Source organism: Arvicanthis niloticus, chromosome 26 (genome assembly GCF_011762505.2).
Source record: "Arvicanthis niloticus isolate mArvNil1 chromosome 26, mArvNil1.pat.X, whole genome shotgun sequence".
Taxonomy (NCBI): domain Eukaryota; kingdom Metazoa; phylum Chordata; class Mammalia; order Rodentia; family Muridae; genus Arvicanthis; species Arvicanthis niloticus.
In genome coordinates this window covers 13,633,986-13,653,108 of record NC_133434.1, presented here as the reverse complement: position 1 = coordinate 13,653,108, position 19,123 = coordinate 13,633,986, and the positions used below count along the sequence as shown (strand labels likewise).

The 19,123-nt window shown below is 48.7% G+C and overlaps 1 protein-coding gene across 2 annotated transcripts in view; it reads right to left on the bottom strand.

Annotated features, from left to right (window-relative positions):
• Positions 1-1,931: 1,931 nt before the first annotated feature.
• Tmprss13 (transmembrane serine protease 13) overlaps positions 1,932-19,123 on the bottom strand; it is a 29,076-nt gene continuing 11,884 nt past the window's right edge. Inside the window, exons 4-14 of one of the 2 annotated variants that reach the window (XM_076924974.1) lie at positions 17,097-17,135; positions 16,869-16,991; positions 15,151-15,280; positions 12,604-12,696; positions 11,681-11,724; positions 10,499-10,661; positions 9,522-9,694; positions 5,609-5,707; positions 3,574-3,716; positions 3,300-3,452; positions 1,932-2,733 (exon numbers count right to left, since the gene is read on the bottom strand). In XM_076924974.1, coding sequence (XP_076781089.1) covers positions 2,707-2,733; positions 3,300-3,452; positions 3,574-3,716; positions 5,609-5,707; positions 9,522-9,694; positions 10,499-10,661; positions 11,681-11,724; positions 12,604-12,696; positions 15,151-15,280; positions 16,869-16,991; positions 17,097-17,135 — 1,187 coding nt within the window. In that variant the 3' untranslated portion in view covers positions 1,932-2,706. The remainder of the gene's footprint in view (positions 2,734-3,299; positions 3,453-3,573; positions 3,717-5,608; positions 5,708-9,521; positions 9,695-10,498; positions 10,662-11,680; positions 11,725-12,603; positions 12,697-15,150; positions 15,281-16,868; positions 16,992-17,096; positions 17,136-19,123) is intronic. The other variant, XM_076924975.1, reaches the window with a different exon arrangement.

The window sequence follows — 19,123 nt, the reverse complement described above, 5'->3', positions numbered from 1 at the left end:
ACAGCCTCTCAGTGACACTGTGATATGCTCACGTATCACCTCTGAGCCACGCATTTAAGGAATGGGTGTGTCTTCTACATGCTTTCCTTTTGACCAAAAGCAGATAATATGGCCACTGACAGTCACACAATGGAAAGATACAGGTCCTGGAAAGCTCCATCTGACGGAGCACCCCGGGGGACTGTTAATGGATGAGAAACACTCTGATTGAGTTAAACCTTGGAAATTCCAGGCATGACTGGAGTCATGTTACTGTAAAAAAAAGGAATCCAGTAACCACAGCCCCCACCATCCTTATGCCTTCTTGTGCAGTTGAAGCAAGAAAAGAGTCAGAGGAAGGATCACCTGGCCATCGATGAGAGATACTAATGAAAAAGATGTACCATAGGCCAGGCACATGCAGGCCTGGAAAACGTTGGCCGTGGCAACAGACATGCGCATGTGCGGTAGTGGCGTTGGACAGCCATTAGTGGAGTCGTAACTGTTAAAGTTAGTGTAGTAAGTGATTAAAAATCAAGGGGGCATCTGGGCAGTGGTGGCGAACAGCAGTGACAGAGGGATCACTGAGTTCAAGGCCAGTCTGGTCTACAGAGCTAGTTCCAGGACAGCCAGGGCTACAAGGAAAAACCCTGTCTTGAAAAACAAACAAACAACAGCAAAAGTTAGGGAGGGGTAGATCTTGCAGAAAAGGCAAAAGGCTCCCAACGCAGCCCTCTTGTAAAGCAGTAGGTAATCACTAGGGCTTATAAGTACCCTTGTTGCTGAGATAACAAAGGCAGAGGGAGGGGACAGGGGGAAAGACTGACCCTAGAGTGCCCACTCCATGCCACAACTACTTTAGAAGTGGTCACCTACTCTTTAAAACTCACTTCAAACCTCGTCTCCTCCACCAAGCCTTTCCTGACCAATGTGGATGAGGCTGGTGGCTCCTATGTCCATGTTCCAAGCACGGTATCCACACTCAACCATCCCTTCCATCACAACAGAGTACAGGGTGTTGTGCTGCTTGTCGATCGCCTGGACTTAGCATGAGTGCCTGGTACCACTGTGCTCTGGGCCTCATTGGGGAAGGAGTCAACGAATAGATGAGTGAGCAGAAGCCAAAGAAAGGCAACAAGAAGCATTTCCGAGATGCCTGGGCACTGGGGCAGAGTGCAAGCCATCTTGATTGTTCTACCTACGTCATCAATGAAGCACCCAACAACTTCTCCATGCCACACGTTTTTATTATGAAAGCTCATTGCTCGGATCTTCTGCAGACATGGATGCCGCCTGCCTCCTTCCCAGCCTTGAAGAGATTCCCTAGTGTTCCAGCCCTGTCTGATGCTGACCAACCACTCCAGCTACCTCCAGCTTGCCTGAGCTGTCCCGAGCCAGTCTGGTCTCCTTGAACTTGCCACAGAGACTCAGTATCACAAGAGGTCTGGTAGGCCTGAGGAAGGTTGAAGGGAGTGGAGCTGAGGAGCAACAAGTGACCAAGAGACAAGGCCCAGGGAAGACCAGAAGGGCTGTTTAGAGGTTCTGAGGACAGTTCTTGCTTTCTCTTTATGGCCTTTTGGGTCAGTACAAAGCTGAAAGATGAATAGTGACAGGAGCAAACTTCATGGTCAGCCCTTGTGTGTAAACGATGCTGGATGCTGGATGTCCTAGAAGACGAACCAGGCAGCACACACGTCTTTATCTCTTCTGGCTGGCTATAGCCATTGGAAGCTAGATCAGCGTGCACTGGATTTATCTGTCAACCCAAACAAGGGTTTTCTTCCCTGAGTATTTCAAAGGTCCCTAGTCTCTATACCGACTTGGGGGGGGGGGGGCTATCTGTCCTGAGGATTTCATTAAGGCACTTCACCTGATTTTTATGAAGCCAGTAATATATTGTAGGATGCTACAGTGGTACAACTCTCACGGGTCCCTTGGAGTTCATGAAGTGATTCATGAAAAAAAAAAAAAAAAAAAAAAAAAAAAAAAAAAAAAAAACCTCCCAAAGGTCCCTAGGATTTTGGAGACTCCTTAAAGTTACATCTATTTTTATATTTTAAATATAAAAATAAAATCCATCCCAACAGCTTGTGACCAAAAGTACAGCAAGCCTGAGTCACAGTCATCACTCAGAGAAGGATAACTACAGCAGAGCCCAGCTCTGGAATCCACAGCAGCTGCAAGTGACCAAGAGGTCCGGATGCTTGTGCACAGATGGGAGCAGCTTTCCACTGGGGACAGATGGTCCAGGCACTGACAACACAGCCCCTGACAAAACTTGCTGCTGTCCCAGCACAGCAATGGTGTCACTGGCTTCTGGGTGTCTGACAAATCCGGGCTGGTCTTGAAGTCAGAGTCAGGAGAGTAACAACTGCCGTTGTCACGTTCCAAGCCCTTCCTGGGCTCATTTTTGTCTCCGCCTCCACTTATGAACTCTTAGGAACACACCTGGTGCCCAAACTCTTAACTTCAGATTTCCAACCTGGGATTCTGAGAAGAGTCGAGTTTTCCTGTTTTCTGAAGGACTTGTAAGAAATAGTAACACACACACACACACACACACACACACACACACACACACACACTACATACACACTCTCACAGAGACAGCAGATAGCAGAGGTGGAAGAAACAAGGGTGCCTGGTGGTCACTGGTCCAAACGCTGCAAATGGCCAGTCCCTTTAGCCAGGATCTTCATAGCAGTCACCAACGTGAGGAGGGCATGGTTAAGATTTCCGGAATCGTACCTCACTCTGAGGAAGAGACCAGGAAACAGGGTAAATATAAAACACAGAAGCTCAAGGACTAGAGAGCCCAGGGCCAGTCCAGCTGAATGTTGCTGGCACATTCTCTGACAGAGAGGGAGTGTACCCTGAGGCTTATAGCAGGGGCGTCTGATACAGTTCCCTCTGAGTCCTGTATCATCTTGCCTACAGACAGAGGGAGTGTTGGTCATAGCACTGGGCTTTACAGTTACAGACAGGAGAATGGGAAGGGCTAGGCTGAGCTGAGCTCTTAATGGGCAACTTTATGCCATGGAAGGTAACCTCCTAGCACACTCTAGTGGTCAATTTGGATACCTTTGGGCATCACTGGGAGAGGAGAACTACATTGGTGCTGATATCATGCCTAGGTTCACCCTTGGCAACACTTCGGGCTCTGTTTCAAGGGAGAAGGAGGGAAAACTGACATCTTGGACTGGTCTCATGCCTGACATCTAGTCCTGTCTTGGACACCCTCAAATGCACATGGCTCAGATGGTCTTTTTCTGAATACCCTCCACCCTCCTCCAGGCTCCACCCCTGAGCTGAGCGCTCACCTCCATCTTTCTATAAATCCAGGGGAGTACTTCTGTCACTTTGGTGTACACACCAGGCTTGTTTTTCTGGCCACAGCCCGTGCCCCAGCTGGTGACACCTGCCAGGTACCATCGATTATTCTGCTCACAGACGAGAGGTCCTCCACTGTCTCCCTGCAAGGAAGAGCCAAAGGGTGAGTTGATCAGGAAAGGGTGGCTCACTGATCCTCATATCATTCCTATCACTCCCACCTCCAGGGTCATGAGACCTGAGCCCCACCCACAAGGAGCTCACCTGGCAGGAGTCCCTCCCTCCTCGAAGATCCCCGGCACACATCATCCTTGGGGTAAGGTAACTGTCATAGACTAAGTAGTCATTGCACTTCTTAAAGTCGATGAGGTTGACCTGAACCTCTCGGAGGAAGGGAGATGTCTTCTCTTCAGTGAGGTGAACGTGGGGAGAAAGAATAGGACGCCAATGAGACTGTGTAAAGCTTCACACCCATCAGCCGCACCTTCAGGACCTAGACCCTAGCCTCCTGGGAGTAGAGGGCACCACATCTGTGTCCAAGCCCAAACATGGTGGGACACACACCGTCACACCAGACACAACTCAATGACCATAACACTGAGACTTGCTCCTGTGGGAACTCACGAGCCTATGGTTTGTATGAATTGTCAACTTGACAGGACCTAGAATCACCTGGGAAAGAAGCCACAGGGAATGCCTGTGTGGAATTTTCTTGGTTAGGTAAACTGAGGTAGGAAGACCCATCCTTAATATAGTCCGCTTCATGGACTAGGTTCTAGACTGAACAAAAAGGGAGAGGGAGCTGGATGGTAGTAATTCTCTTACTCTGCTTCCTGACTGCAGTAATGTGTGATGAGCCACCCATGCTGCTGCTGCGGTGACACCAGGGTCTGTGTCCTGTGAGCTAGCAAGCCCTTCCTTCAGGTAATAGTAAGCTATCCTGTCAGGTATTTTGTGGCGGCAGTGCGCAGAGTAACTAACACACCGACTTTGCACACTCATCTACGTTCAAAGTGCCATCTCTTTATGCCATTTGTTTTCAGATTCCCTAAAGATTTTAGGGGATGCCTTCATCTCCCACTTATATGTATAGACACACAGGACTGAAGAAACTATTTGCCCGCCTCGGCTCCCTAATCTGTGAAACAGGCAAGGTTGGAAGGCTGGATTCAAACCAGTCAGCTTTCCACCATAGGAAGCCAAGGAATAGTGACTGCTGTAATGACCAGGCTAGCCAGGCCTCAGTGTCCCTCTGAGGGACACATATAGTAATTTATAGCTGACCCTAGACAAGTTGCTTAGGCTGAGCGAGTGAGGTCTTAGGACATCTTGCCTGAGGACAGGTGAAAACAAGGTGGCAGCTAGGCCTAGTGGTGCAGGCCTGTAATCTCAGCTGCCCTGGAGGCTAAGGCAGAAGGATCAGTTAGTTCAAGGCAAGCCTAGGCTGTAAAATGAGTTTAACGTCAGCCAGGGTAACCTACTGAGACCTTGTCCCAAGATAAAATGTAAGCAAACACCTGGACATGAACAAGAGGCTCTGGGTTGAGGACCCAGTGTACAAGGAAGTCCTTACTTAAACCACAAACAAACATGCTCTCTTGCAGTCAGTACAGGGCCCACTACCCTCTGCCGTTATAGCCTTAGACTCTGCCTTCCTTCTAGATGAGATTATTATTAGTTATTATTGCTATTATTATTCCAGCCACTGCTTCTCAATAGTATCCAACCTAGAGAAAAACACCGCATCCTTGGCCTCTCCCCAAGCTACCCTCAGCCTATGATAAGTCCTTTCTAATAACCTCTCTTAATAATATTCATTTATTCCATTTTATGTAATGAACTTTTTGTCTCTGTCTGGGTACCCGGTGCCCATGGAGGCCAAGAGAGACCTTTGGATCCTCTGGAACTGGAGTTACAAGGAGTAGTGAGTCACTCTGTGGGTGCTGAGAACTAAGCCTAGATCTTCTGGAAGAGTAGCAAGTGCTCTTAACCACTGAGCCATCTCTCCAGTTTCTCTAATAGCCTCTTAATGAAATGCGTGTTTTCTTTTTACTGTCATAAGAAGTAAACCCAACCTAATCAGCTGAAGGGTTTCCTGGAAGCCTTGACTAGGTGCTATCATGTGGACTGTGCTGATATAAACATTGGTGTCCATGTTCCTATATTAACTATGAGTCTACACACCTAAATGCTCACTCAGATAAGCCTTCATCTGCATACCCACCCCCCCCCACATACACATGCATGCACACGCACAGGCACACGCGCACACACACAGTCTTGAATCTCTGCCTCTCACCATCTGTTTCCTTGGTTTTGCCAAAGCCAGTGATCCAGCAGGTTTCATTGAGGCCGAAGGTCTGACCATGCATCGGGAGGCAGGCAGGGTGGATGTGAGCTGTAACGAGACATTGAGGTTGTCAGAGAAGAAGCCACGTTGGGGTTTAGGGTAGAGGAAGAGACAGGGCAGAGCATCTGCATCCTTGCTCTCTCAGCAGCTCTGAATCTGCCAAGGCTTTGGAATGACCAGATATGCAAGTCAGCCATTCCATCTGAAGCTTTCAGCCATCACTGGGCTGTCAGCGCCCATGAAGCCATTCTTCTTCCGGTGCTATTGTGTACACAGAGGTACAGCTTTTAGAGGTTGCTGGAACCAAGCTGACACAAAGTAGAGAAAAATGTCTTGATTAAGAGCAGCTCTCCTGGCTAAGACTCTTCCAGGTCTTTTCCTCAAAGCATGGACAAAGAAAGATACGTTTCACATGTTAGGTCTATGTCATATGCCACCTGATCCAGGAGGGTACCCGTTGGCTGGCCACCACTGGAGGCTCTCTGTCTAAACATTCATCTGACATGGAGTGAGTAAACCCTCCAGGCAGGAAGAGCACATACCTAAAGACTGAGACAACAAACCCCAGCTAACAAGCTCCCATGTTGGCATCATCTATCAAGTGTTATTATGCATTGCTTCATAAGCTCCCTTGGCATGGGGTCCCTTTAGATGGTCTGTGCCACTGACCACTCAACTCCGATTTACAGCAGGAGAACATTCACTGAGAGACTTTTGCAGCATTCTCAGCCATTTGTTACGTTCATGGCCGCATTCTGCACATTTCTGGGCCTGACCCAGACTCGGGATCAGTGAACATCTGAGGATGGAGGAGGGGGGCTGGGGACCAAGCAAGGAAGGAAGAATTCTGGTAGTGACTGTGAGTTTCAAATGCCAACTTGCCATAACCTGGCATCACTTGGGAAGAGAATCCCAGTTGAGGAATTATCTAGAACAGGTTAGCGTGTGTGTGTGTGTGTGTGTGTGTGTGTGTGTGTGTGTATTTTGATTGCTAATTGATGAAGAAGATTCAGTCCATTGTGATCTGCACCATTTCATAGACTGGGCCCTGGGCTCTTTAAGAGGAAAAAAAAAAAAAAAAAACCCAACTAAGTACTAAGCAGCAAGCAAAGACACATTTATTCTCTCTCTGGTCTCAACTGTGGCTATACTATGACTCTGTGCTTGATTCTCTAAGAGGATGGACCCTAACTTGTAGTTGCAAGACAAACAAACCTTAACCCCAACACCCCGTCCCGTGTTGCTTTTGCTCAGAGTTCTTTAACACAGAGACATAGATGAGACTAGAACATGTTAAATTCTTCTTTCACGAATTGGGGCTTAAATGTTGGTATCTATACCTTTAGTCTGCTAGAGAGTAAACACACAGACAAGTAAAGGAAAGCGCAATATTGATTATTAACAAAAAAATCAAATTATAATTTCTTCTTTATTCTCATTGTTTAAAAAGAAAAAAAAGCATCCTGTAGCTGCAGATTCCTCTTGTCTGGGGAGGAGTTTAAACTATTGAGTTTTCACAGAAAATACTATAGTTCAAGAAAATCCTTCTCTGATTTGTAAACCGAAAATCTGAGTTTATGGCCTGACCCTAGGGTTACATAAATCCCAAACCGCGGTTCTTAGATGAAAGATCTGGTGCCCCGGGACACACCCACGCCAGGAGAGAAACTGGGTAAAACTCTGATGTTTTAGCCAAATGGTTTTAGAGTTAGTTGTATAAGGTTGAGAAGGCCTGCTCAGGCTTGTGGTTTGTTTGTGTGAGTTGCAGTGGAAAAGGCTGGTTGGGCCTCTCCATGCCCCCCAACCCTTAGCTCTAGGCTCTGAAGTTGAGCCTGGGTGTGGCCATAGAGAAGCAGTTCAGAGACATCTGCACAACAGAGCTCTGCCCAGGGCTCTCTGATGAACTAGCTGTTCTGATGAGTGGCAAACACTGCTTCCCTAATGAACGTGTGAGGAAACACCCATTCACAGGCTCAAGGCTCCAGGATGTCTGGACCAATCAGAGTTCTCCAAGGATTCTGGGAAGCCTGGTCCTCCAAAGGAGAAGTACTTGCTTCCCTTCCACAAGACTTCTTATGGTAGACAACCCTTCCCCTAGTCTCCAGGCCCTCTTCTAAGTGTCTTTAACCTGTCTTTAAGAGTCCCTTTAAAGACTTTAATTTTTAATTCCATGTATGTGTGTGTCTGTGTATGGCTATGTACACAAGAGTACAGGTGCCCATGGGGGCCAAAAGAGGGTGCCAGTTCCCACGGAGCTGGAGTGAAAGGTAGTATGTGCTGCTGGACTTGGTGCTGGAGACCTGGGTCCTCGGATAGAGCAGCATGTGCTCTTAGGCACTGGGTCATCTGCCCAGTCCCCTCAGTTCTTTTAGACTTCACCTTAGCTATTTTCTGCACTGCCCGCCAGCCTACCACCTCTGACTGCCTTGTCAGCTCCTTCTGATCCCCTAACTCTTGCGCTCACTTGGTACTCACTTCCCAGTTTGTTCAATTTGCCGCTGGCTGTGTAGTAGACACACAGTAAGAAGTAATCAAATGAGCGAATGAATGAGTGAAGCCTCCTTTGACGTTCGGTGTTCCCGGTGATCTCAGCACTGCTGTGATCTTTCCGCCATGTCGACTCATTTGGACATCCTGTCCCATGTCGCACCATCAAACCTGTGCTCAACTCATGTTCTTCACTGCAGTGTATGCCATTAGCTAGTCCAGAGCCAGGGGGAAGAACCTTGCTTCAGAATCAGACCAATCAACCATCTAGAAACCTATTACTCAGCGCCTCAGTTAATGAGTCTCTCTAAAACTCTACTTCTCCATCTGTTAAATGGAGCTCATAGCCTCTGCTCTTCTGGGCCTGTTGGGCAGAATGCACACACTCATACATATCAAATATCTCCCACTGTTTTGTGCCTTAGATGTCAAATGCCCCCATACAAACCTGTGTGTTTGAACACTTGGCCCCAGCTTGCTGGTATTGCTTTGGGAAGTTGTGGGAGCTTTAGGAGGTGGTCTTCACTGGAGGAAGTAGGTTTAAGGGGGTGGATCTAAAGGTTTATAGCCCATCCCCACTTCCTGTTCTCACTTGGATATGAGAAAGTAGCTACACAGTCCCGCTGCCATAAAATGACCTGCCACTGCTCCTCCACCATGATGGGCTAAGAACCAAAGTAAAGCCTTCTGACCTTAAAGTGCAAGGTGTTCTGTCACTTCCGGGGCACGCTGGCAGCTCTCAAGTGCGTAGTTACTAACAGTGAGTCGATTCAATATACTTGGATTTATTAAGACCAGTATACAAATGCTAGCTCCGTGGCCAATTTGGAATGTGAGATGTGCCATTTGGGGAACATATATTTCAAATCTTGGGCCTACGTTTCCCCAGTTATTGTTTCCTTTCTTCCCTTATATATTCTCTTGTGTGTGTTAGTGCGTGTGCGTGCGCATGCGCGTGTGTACACACATGAGCAATCGTGTACAGACATGCACACACATGCACAGGTCAAAGATACATGTCAAGATGTCTTTCCTCAATCACGTCTATACCCTGTGTTTTTGAGACATGGAACTAGAAGCTTTGGCTGGCCATCAAACCCCTGGCACCCTCTCGTCTCTGCTCTCCAGTGCTGACATTACAGGCGCATGTCAGCACACCCTGCTTTTCACTTGGGCTCTGGAATCTGTACTCAATCCTCATTCTTGTTCAGCCAGCACTTTCCCACTGAGCCATCTCCTCCAGATCCCAGTTTTCCTACCTGTAAAATAAATACATTCTATGTAATGATCTCTAAAATTCTTGAGTCCCTAAGCTGGGTAAACAGGGGCTGCCAAATCAAGGGTTGCCAGGAAGCAGGGGCACACACTCACTCACCTGACAGGGTCAAGGGCTTGGACAGCCTTATGAGAGCGATGTCATAGTCATCCTGTTCATCCGTGTAGTTGCCGTTGATGATGATCTGGGAGATGGAGGCAGCCTCAGGCAGCTGGTGCAAGTTGCTGGTGCCTGCGTATACCTTCCACCCCTCCAGAATCTTCTCCCGGGTCCTACAAGAGCCACAGGGTATGAGTGCTGTCCAGTTATACACCTGGCAGAATTCACTGGCTGCATCTGCTACCCACAGGGGTGGGGGCAAAGCAGGAGCACTAGCCTGGAGACAGGGGGATGGATAAAATGACCTCTGGAGAATTTCTCTATCTTATGAAGCCCAAAACCATCCCCCAGTCTCTTCAAAATTGTTCTGAACTGGCCTGCACCTTAGAGTGTGAAAAAGCAATGGAATAAGCATTTTCTATGTGTGGAATTCACCCCTCTACCTCATCTGCATCCCACTAAGGATGGAGGCATGGCAGTAAGACAGATGCCATCAGCTATGGAGATTTAGACAGGACAAGATAATGAAGATTCTTTACTCAGGGAGCCAATGTCCATGAGGTCTATGCTATGGGTCCCCAAAGGCTGCTAGGAACTCTCAGGAGCCACCTGTGCCACCCTCCTGCTGTCCCTGTCCCTCAAGTCTTGAGGCAGCATCCCCGATTGTCAGACTCTTCTGCTGTTAGCTCTGCAGCTGTGTTTGGGAGAACTGGCAATGAGCCCGGAGCTTCACTTCATCTGCTCTCCAGGGAAAGGATCCAAAGGTCTTCCAGCCTCCCTTTTCCTTGGGACCTCATTTTTCATCCTTGGCCCAAGCTCAGAACCAATCTCTCTTTCACGCTTATGTCTTTTGAGCAGTAGCTGAGTTGCCTGACCCTAGGGAACTCAGCTTAGTTATAGACTAGAATGTGTATAAGCCCTTCCTAGTGGCTCCAAGTCCCCAACAGCATCTTATCAAGGGTCCCTCAGACACTTACACAAAGAAACAGTGGGCAGCGGTGAGTACCCACTGGGCATCAATGAGTGTGCCCCCGCAGATGTGAGTGGTGCCAAAGTGCAGGCTTACTTGCCAGGGCCACTTGCTCTCCGAGGTCAGAGCCCCTCCCACGATCCGCCCGGTCATAGCTCTCAGACCACAGTCTGGGGGGAAATGGAGAGGACAGAACATGACATATGCTTCTTTTAGAGCCTCTTCTGCTCTTCTTAAGCTCCGGGCAGGCAACTGAAGGTCACCCTTTGTCCAAAGAGTCTAATGTGGCACACCTATTCCCTGTCCAAGCAGAAGTAGTGCAAGGTGATCTTAGCCTTCTGGAGTTATCTAGTAGGAAGTCTGACCCGAGGTAGCTTCTGCCTTGTTTTCATTCATTCATTCATTCATTCATTCATTCGTTCTTTCATTAATCTGGCAAATCCTTACTTCATGCCCAATGTTTCGGCCTTGAGTCTGGCTTGGTTAAGAGCGTGAGCCCCAGGACTGTCATCAAGGGTTCAGAAAAGTAAAAGATGCTATCACAACCCTGAACTGGTGAGGATGAGCATGGCAGTCTCTTATTTCAAAATGAAGGAGAAATAAATATATTTCCTATGATGCATAGCTGGGTTGCACAGGGAGCAAGTCTGGAATGAGTCAAGCCTGGGACAGGGAGAGGCAGCCTGCTGAGTGTGCTCAGATATGGGGCTTTTCTGCTTGCAGAAGAGAGAGGGCGGCACACCATCTGAGCAGTGGGCATTGCAGCCATAAGAGTGGGTCAGCCTGCACCCTGGCTTCACCACCAAGAACAGAGACCTTGTGGGGTCACTCGAAGCTAGGGCTTAGGGGTCAACTCCAAGGTCAAGTGTCACATGCCTAGCTTCTGATCTTCAGCAAGGAACAGTGGCCAGTAATGGAAATTGCCTTGCCGGGCTCTCAGAGTCAGTAACTCCAGCCCTGTCTTACAGATGCAGGTGAGGTACCCTCCTGGGACAAGCATTCAAGTGGATGTTGACCACAAAACTGTCAACTAGCCCACACCTGTTGTCTTCCCTCAGTTCTCAGGCCCTACCAAAATCTAGGAGACTCATATGGCTCCCTGGGAACGATAAGTAATAGGATCTAGCTCCCTAGACAGCATCTTATGTCACCCCCATGGACCATACTTCAAAAAGAATAGTTTACTTACGGGAACACTGGAGGGAGACATACCGCCGGGAAGGACATTCCGACCTGCAGTATGCGGCACAAAGGGTGAGAAAGGAGATCAGCAGTTGCCTCCTCTTCCTGACTGGTATCTGCTCAGACCCTGTCCCATTTCCACCTTTAACAATAGCGGTAAGCCAGACCTTCGCTCTCCCAGTAGGACGGTCTTCCTTACTTGGCTTTCTCTGGGAAGGTGGATGGAACAAACTATCTTCTTCATAATCCCTGTCTCCTCCCAGTTTTCAGATGGTGAACCACACACACCTGCTAGTTCCCTGTTCTTGGAACCCAAGCAAGCCTCCATGGTCCCAGCTCTTTCTAATGAGCCTCTGGTACAGCCTCACGTTCCTCTTGCAGCATGCAGAGGGCCTAGCTCAAAGTGGGTGCCTAGGGATCATTTCTTAACTGGAGGCTTGCCTCTCTCATCCTCATGATCGGAAAGCAAGGCTGGAAGACTGCCTCTCACCTTCAGGGGGAGCTGGGACAGAGAAAGACTGCAGTGCAAAGATGGCAGGAAGGGCTGAGGCTTCCCAGATGGACCTCCTGGGCCCTCACCACTAGTACCTGTCAGTCCCCTGCTCCTGTCCCCAGTGATGCATCTTTTCTCTCTAAGTCCACCTTGGAGAGTCTTTTAATCCAAACACTTAGTTCTCTGGAACCCCAAGGTTTCTGAGTTGCTTTTAGAGATTAGGAGGCAGGAACCTCCACCCTTGGGGTGATCTCTGCACCAGCTCTCAGACAAGAGCTTTTAAGCCCAAGCTGTCCACAGTGCTCCTGGCACTGCAAGGGAGCCTCAGAGTCTGGGTCTCAGGAAAGCATGAGACAGTGACTCCCCAGCTGTAAGCACCCTCCTCTGGTCCCTCAGTCTTCTGTTTGCACACAGACAGTCTGGTTGTTTCACTGCACCTGTAGAGGCTTTCCTGGATGGTGGAGTTGTATTCGGCAAGTAAGAAGCTGCTGGTGATGTCCCTATGGGCCACCTCAGTTGTTCGGTAAGCACTGCAGAGAAGATGGAAGAATAAATAGCCTGCTCGCAGTTAGACCCCAAGTCCCCCAGCGGCATTAGAGCCATATAGCTCACGAGACAAAGGCAGACTAGAATGCACTGTGCAGTGGCCACTCCTGCATAGCATTCAAAGTCCAGCTCCAACATATGTTCTGCTCCTGCCCCTGCCAGCCCTGCAACTGGCCCAGTAGCTCTCCAATATGGCGTTGGTCTGGCCACGTCACCAGTATCTAGTAAGAAAGGTACATTCTTAGCTCCACCTCAGACTTACAGAAACAGCTCTGAGAGGCGCCCAGCCTGTTTTAACAGCCCCAGGCAGTTCCGATGTGTCATTGACTTTGAGAGCACCCATCTAGCCCTTTATATCTAGACTGGCTGGTTTATATGTCAACTTGACACCGGCGAGAGCCAATTGGAAAGAACTCTGAATTGAGGAAAAATGCCCCCATAGGATTCGCCTATAGGCAAGTCTGTAGGGCATTAATGATTGATCTGGGAGAGCCAGGCTCACTATGAGTGATGCCAACCCTAGGCTGGTGGTACCAAGTTATTTTTTTTTTTAAAGCATGCTGATGGGCCGTGTTCTTTTATGCCTCTGCCTTCAGTTCTGGCCTCGGGGTTCCTGCTCTGATTTTCTTCCGTGACAGAGTATAACCTGAGTACGTAACTAGAAGAAACTCCTTCCCCAAATGAGTTGTGGTCACAGTGTCTTATCACAGCAATAGGAATAGTAACCAAGTCACTGTCCAAACTGTGACCCACAGTTCAGTGGCATCAGCACCATGCCAAGGACCTACTGAGCACCAACATGAGTGCTCCAGGTCTCCCCCCAAAAGTGACCCAGTATATTCGACGGTGACTCTCAGAGGAGCACCCCTCTGAATCCCTTTGGGCATTTGCTAAAAAAGTTCTCAGTCTTAATCCTAGAGACTCAGTCTGAGAGGAACATTTATTCTCACAAGGACCCTGGTGATTCTGTTATGTTCTACTCTCTGCCTGGAACTTGTGTCCATTTCTAGAACATTCTATATCCTTCTGTGAACTGGGCCTCTGAATATGCAGGCTGTGTAAGCAAGCCCAAGTTAGGAATCTTCTCCATGGTGTCCCAGCAGAGCCCACTCATTCATACTCTTGGTGTGGGATTGCTGCGACAAGCCTTTCCCACATTACACTAGAGAGTCTTGTTCTTTTATGCCTGTGTGTTATATGGTCTTCTAGAAGCTCTGAAGAGGAATCTTCCTTGCAGAAATGCCATTCAAAGAGAATGCTGAGGGGTCTCAGATCACCTGGTGGCTCTGAGACAAAGGCCTCCTCAACCCCCACCCTGCACTACCACCCCCACTCCCACCCCTCACCCCACCCCTAGACTCCCCACCCCCTTCTTCAGTCTGGATCAGTCAGTCCCTCCTTTATCCACCAGGGGCTGAGGTGGCAGCGGAGAACTAGCTCTAAGTCCTAGCTCCAACCCTATCTTTCCAGGTGTTTCTTCTAAGGGTAACCCACATTCATTCATTCATTCATTCATCCAAACTGCTCAGCTTAAGGACTCAGACAAAGGGCTGAGGCTGTGGCTTAGCTTAGAAGGTGCTTGCCACAAAAGCATGAGGACCCATTTAAAAAGGCGGGCATGAAGGCATGCTCATAATCGCAGCACTGTGAAGTAGAGACAGGCAGTCCCTGGGGCTGGAGGGCCAGCCAGACTAGCTTACCTCACAGGCTTCAGGCTAATAAGAGACCCTCTCTTAAAAAAAATAATGTGGCTGACTCCCGAGAAACACCTGAGGTTGACCCTCTGGCCTCCACATGCATGCACATGTATGTAACCACACACACAACTCAGACCAAATGGAGGTGTCTACCTGGCCTTCAGGTGGGAGGAACCTTCACGTAAGAAGGTTCCTTCACTTCCTGCTTCACTCACCAACACTGGGTTTTTGGTGTAAAACTTTTAAAGCCAAAGCTTCATAGGACTTGGCCAACCCGCCTGGTCCTATCTTGTTTCTCATTCCGTGAGCTTCATAAGCAAGTTGCTTCAGGACGGCTATGGCTAAAGGCCACAGAGGGCTTTGCACATCTGGGCTTCTGGTGCTCACATGTAAGATCTGTCCAAACACCTGCACTCCTCACAGAGCCATCTCAATGTGGTGATGGCCGTGAGGGTGCTTTCACAGAAAGAGTCCTGGGAGAGAACAATACTGTCACAGCTCCTGGATGCTCAGAGGATCCCAGGCCACTGGTTTTTCAATGACTCAGGGGTTTCCTGAGAAACCCCTGATTTTGGTAGAATCAGCAAGAGTCCTGCAGGACTCCCTCTCTTCCCTTTTTCCTTCTCTCCCTCCCTTTCTTCCTCTCTCCCTTCTTCCTTCTTTCCCTTCCTCTCTCCCTTCTTTCTTTAACTTTATGAGACAGATTCTGTGCAGCTCCTACTGAACTGACTGTTTGCTCACCTGTCAAAGCCCAGCTGCTGGCAGGTCCTCTTGGAGTCGGCATCATTCCAGCTGCTGCTGCAGACAGGAAGCCACTCACCAGAAGATCCAGAGTAGACTTTCAAGAGGGATCTGTCCCAGTCGAACCTGACTGCAGAGCAGAAAAGGGCAGAGAAGGGTCTCAGCACCCTGGAGGCGCCAAGCTCTTGGGAATAAGTTATGGGGGTGCTCTGGTGTGTGGGAAAGCTGCCCAAGCAGCAATGGCTGGAGGGCCAAGGCCTTCAGTAAACAGAGCTGAAGCAAAGGGGCTCTGGCTGGGCAGCTCTTCATCCAGCAGGACTCACAAGGCCATTTCTGGGAGAGGAGCAAGCATCTCGCCCTGAGGCAATGACGTGCTCAAAGGAGAATGCTAAGGAGCCGAGGAGCCATGATCTGAGTGTGTGCTCATAGGACAGGCTTGCTCACAGATAGGTGCAGTCGTGGGCAAGGACACATGTCTTATCAATGGAGAGGTAAAAGGACAGACTGCCGCACCACCAAGCAAGGGCACTGAACCTGCACACGCACAAGCACAGAGGACTACAGCTCAACAGCTGTCTGTGCTCATCTAGAACATTCAGAAACTACAGGGGTCACCCGCTGAATAAAGAGGAATGGGGTTCCGGAGCACCCTCAGCCTGTCTGTCTCCAGGCAGATTATCTGTTAGCCTCTGTCTTACAGTTTCAGATTTTCTGTAAGAGTCACCAAGCTCGCCCACTGCATTCATTTTAAAAATTAGAAGTCAGAAGCCCTAAGAATCAGGTAATTTATCCATGTCACATGACACCCCAAATCAAGTTCCAAATCCTTGTCTTCTGTGATTCCAGCCAAGATCTTCTACCAATTACCTCTGTCTGAGTCACTACATTCCGCAGTATAGTGTGTAGTAGCCAGAGTCCACATGTGTGGACACACATGCACACGTACACGTTCATACATGCACACACACATACACACACATACACACATGCACACACATACACAAACACACATACACACATACACACATGCACACACATACACACATGCACATACATGCACACACATACACACATGCACACACATACACACACATGCACACACATACACACATATACACATACACACATGCACAGACACATACACACACATACACACATGCACACACATACACACATGCACACACATACACACACATACACACATGCACACACATGCACACACACACACACACATGCACACACATACACACACATACACACACATGCACATACATACACATAAACATACATACACACATACACACACAAACACACATACACACATATACACACATGCACACACACATACACACACATGCACACACACATATGCACACATACACACAAACACACATACACACATATACACACATGTACACACACATACACACATGCACACATGCACACACATACACACACAAAAACACATACACACATACATATACACATGCACACAAACACACATACACAAAAACACATACACACATACATATACACATGCACACAAACACACATACACACATATACACACATGTACACACACATACACACATGCACACACACATACACATGCACACACACATACACACATACATATACACATACACACACAAACACACACACACATACCACACACACACACACAAACACACACACATCCCCATGCCCAGCCTTCTTACCACAGCCCAGCTCATCGCTCTTCATTTTGCAGTCCACCACTCCATCACAGCGAACTGCGTGGTTCGGGCAACTCTCCAGTGGCTCTTTGTACTTGATCCCTGTGTGGCCTCGCCAGAAGTAGACTAGAAAACAAAACCAACAAAAACAAGCAGACAGCTGCTTATCACCAGTGCTGGAGGGACAGGATACCCAGCAGCCCAAGGCCCTGGGGATTCTCAGACACCGACCTGCAATCCCTCTTGAACTCTGGGGTTCCCGTCCCTCATCTGTATGGAGAGAAAGGCTGCTCAGGAATGTTCTAGAAAACTCCTGCAATCAGGGAAGCCCTAGACAGACTTGAACAGCTAGCTACCCAGAGAAGGAAAGAGAGAGACCAAGAGAAATAATGAGAGATGGACACGGATGCTACTTTGGAAGCCTCCTTATCCTATATACTAGATGGACTAGTAGCCAAAGAAAATTTCTCCTCCAGCATCCCAGAGTTCCCTCTCAGAACCCCTTTGGTATCTGTTGTTCTCTGTAATGTGTGTGTGTGTGTGTGTGTGTGTGTGTGTGTGTGTGTGTGTGCATACACACATACACACATATACACACATGTACACACACACATACACACACACACACACACACACAGAGAGAGAGAGAGAGAGAGAGAGAGAGAGAGAGAGAGAGAGAGAGAGAGAGAGCATCTGGTTGATCTTCTCAGTTGATACCATGATGCCAGTCTCAGCAGCTCCTACGTTTGCATCCTCCTCCCTAAACATGGACATCCCTTGTACTTGGTCCTTCCCTGCTTCTCTTTATGCCTTCTGGTGTCTTCCTACTCAGCAAGCAACTCCAGGTAACCGACTTCTAAATGTGCAAAGAAACTTCTCACACCTTATGTGGAAACCAGCTCCATGTCTTTCTCTGCCTCTAACAAACCTGAGCTGTCACTCTACTGACTGGAGATACCTCCCTGTGGAGCCCCCACAAACCTATCATCGAATGTCTCACCCAACCTCCCAGCCCCTACCATTTCTTCAGCTCCTGACCCCACATTATCTCCCCAGCTCCAACATGGTCTCTGTCACTCAGGATAAGGCCATCGACATAGACAGTCCCTTCCCAGTCTAGACACGCATTCTCTTAATCCCTCGGGGCTTCATGCTCTCCTCTCAGTGCCCTGCCCTCTAGGGAGTCCTGGATATCCTTCTCACAGTGATGCTGAATACCACAGGACCACTGTGACTGTGGATGGAGTGATGCTGGGGAGACTGGTCTTGACCTGCAGATCCTACTTCCTCTCTGGCCTCCATGAAGGAGCTGTGGGGACTTTGGGAAACACTATAGAACCAGGTTAGAGCTTTAAGGCTACTGGGTGAGCCTGGCCTTGAGTGTCTCATGTCCCCTTTCTGGGTCATTCCTGTTGTTCTCAGAAGCAAAGATCTCTGTTGGCAAAGGGAGGAGTGGGTGGAAGGTCTCAGACCAAGGACGCTGGAAGCGAACACATGCATTGTGATGATGACCACCCCACCCGGGTAGGGAAACTGAGGCTCAAAATGTTCATTAACTTGCTGAAGCCATATAGCTCATGAGAGGCAGAGGCAGGATGCTGGAGAAGGAACGTGTGATACTACAGCTATGATCTAACATCACACAGCCTCTTCCTCTAACAGCTGCGCCACCAGAAGCTTCCACGTACCCTTCTGTCCCTCCGTTTGCCATCTATGCTGCATCTTCATATAGGATCCTTCTCAGCCTAAGCAGAAAGCTTTCTGGCCTCATGTAACTAAACAGATGGGCCCCAAGCTCTCAAATGTGTATCTCCCCTCTGGGATTTTTTCCTCCTCTATCCAATGTAGGCCTTGTCCACCTGTCCCCCTCCTGCTCCCTTGCCTCTGATGTCTAGGAGAACGTAACTTGTTCTCATATCTTCCAGGTCCTTATCTGAAATTACTTGCACCCTACCCCACAGCACTGTCACTTGTCCCTGGTGATCCCACTGAGATCACATAGCCTGACTTCTAGCTCTGTTTCTCAGGAGCGAACGGCCTTCCTGGGACAGAATCACACAGTATGTGTTCACCTCTGCTCCCTTCTATGGTCCCCTTTGGGCTGGCTTCTCATCAGATGGTTTGCTCATCAAAGAGCCCAGAACATGTTCTGGGGTTCTTTTTCCAAAGGACAACATGAGGAGCCTGAATCCCCAGGGAGCACACCTTGTCCCTTTGACCTTCAGAGGCCTTTTTAGTGTTTTACAGCATGCTGGTTT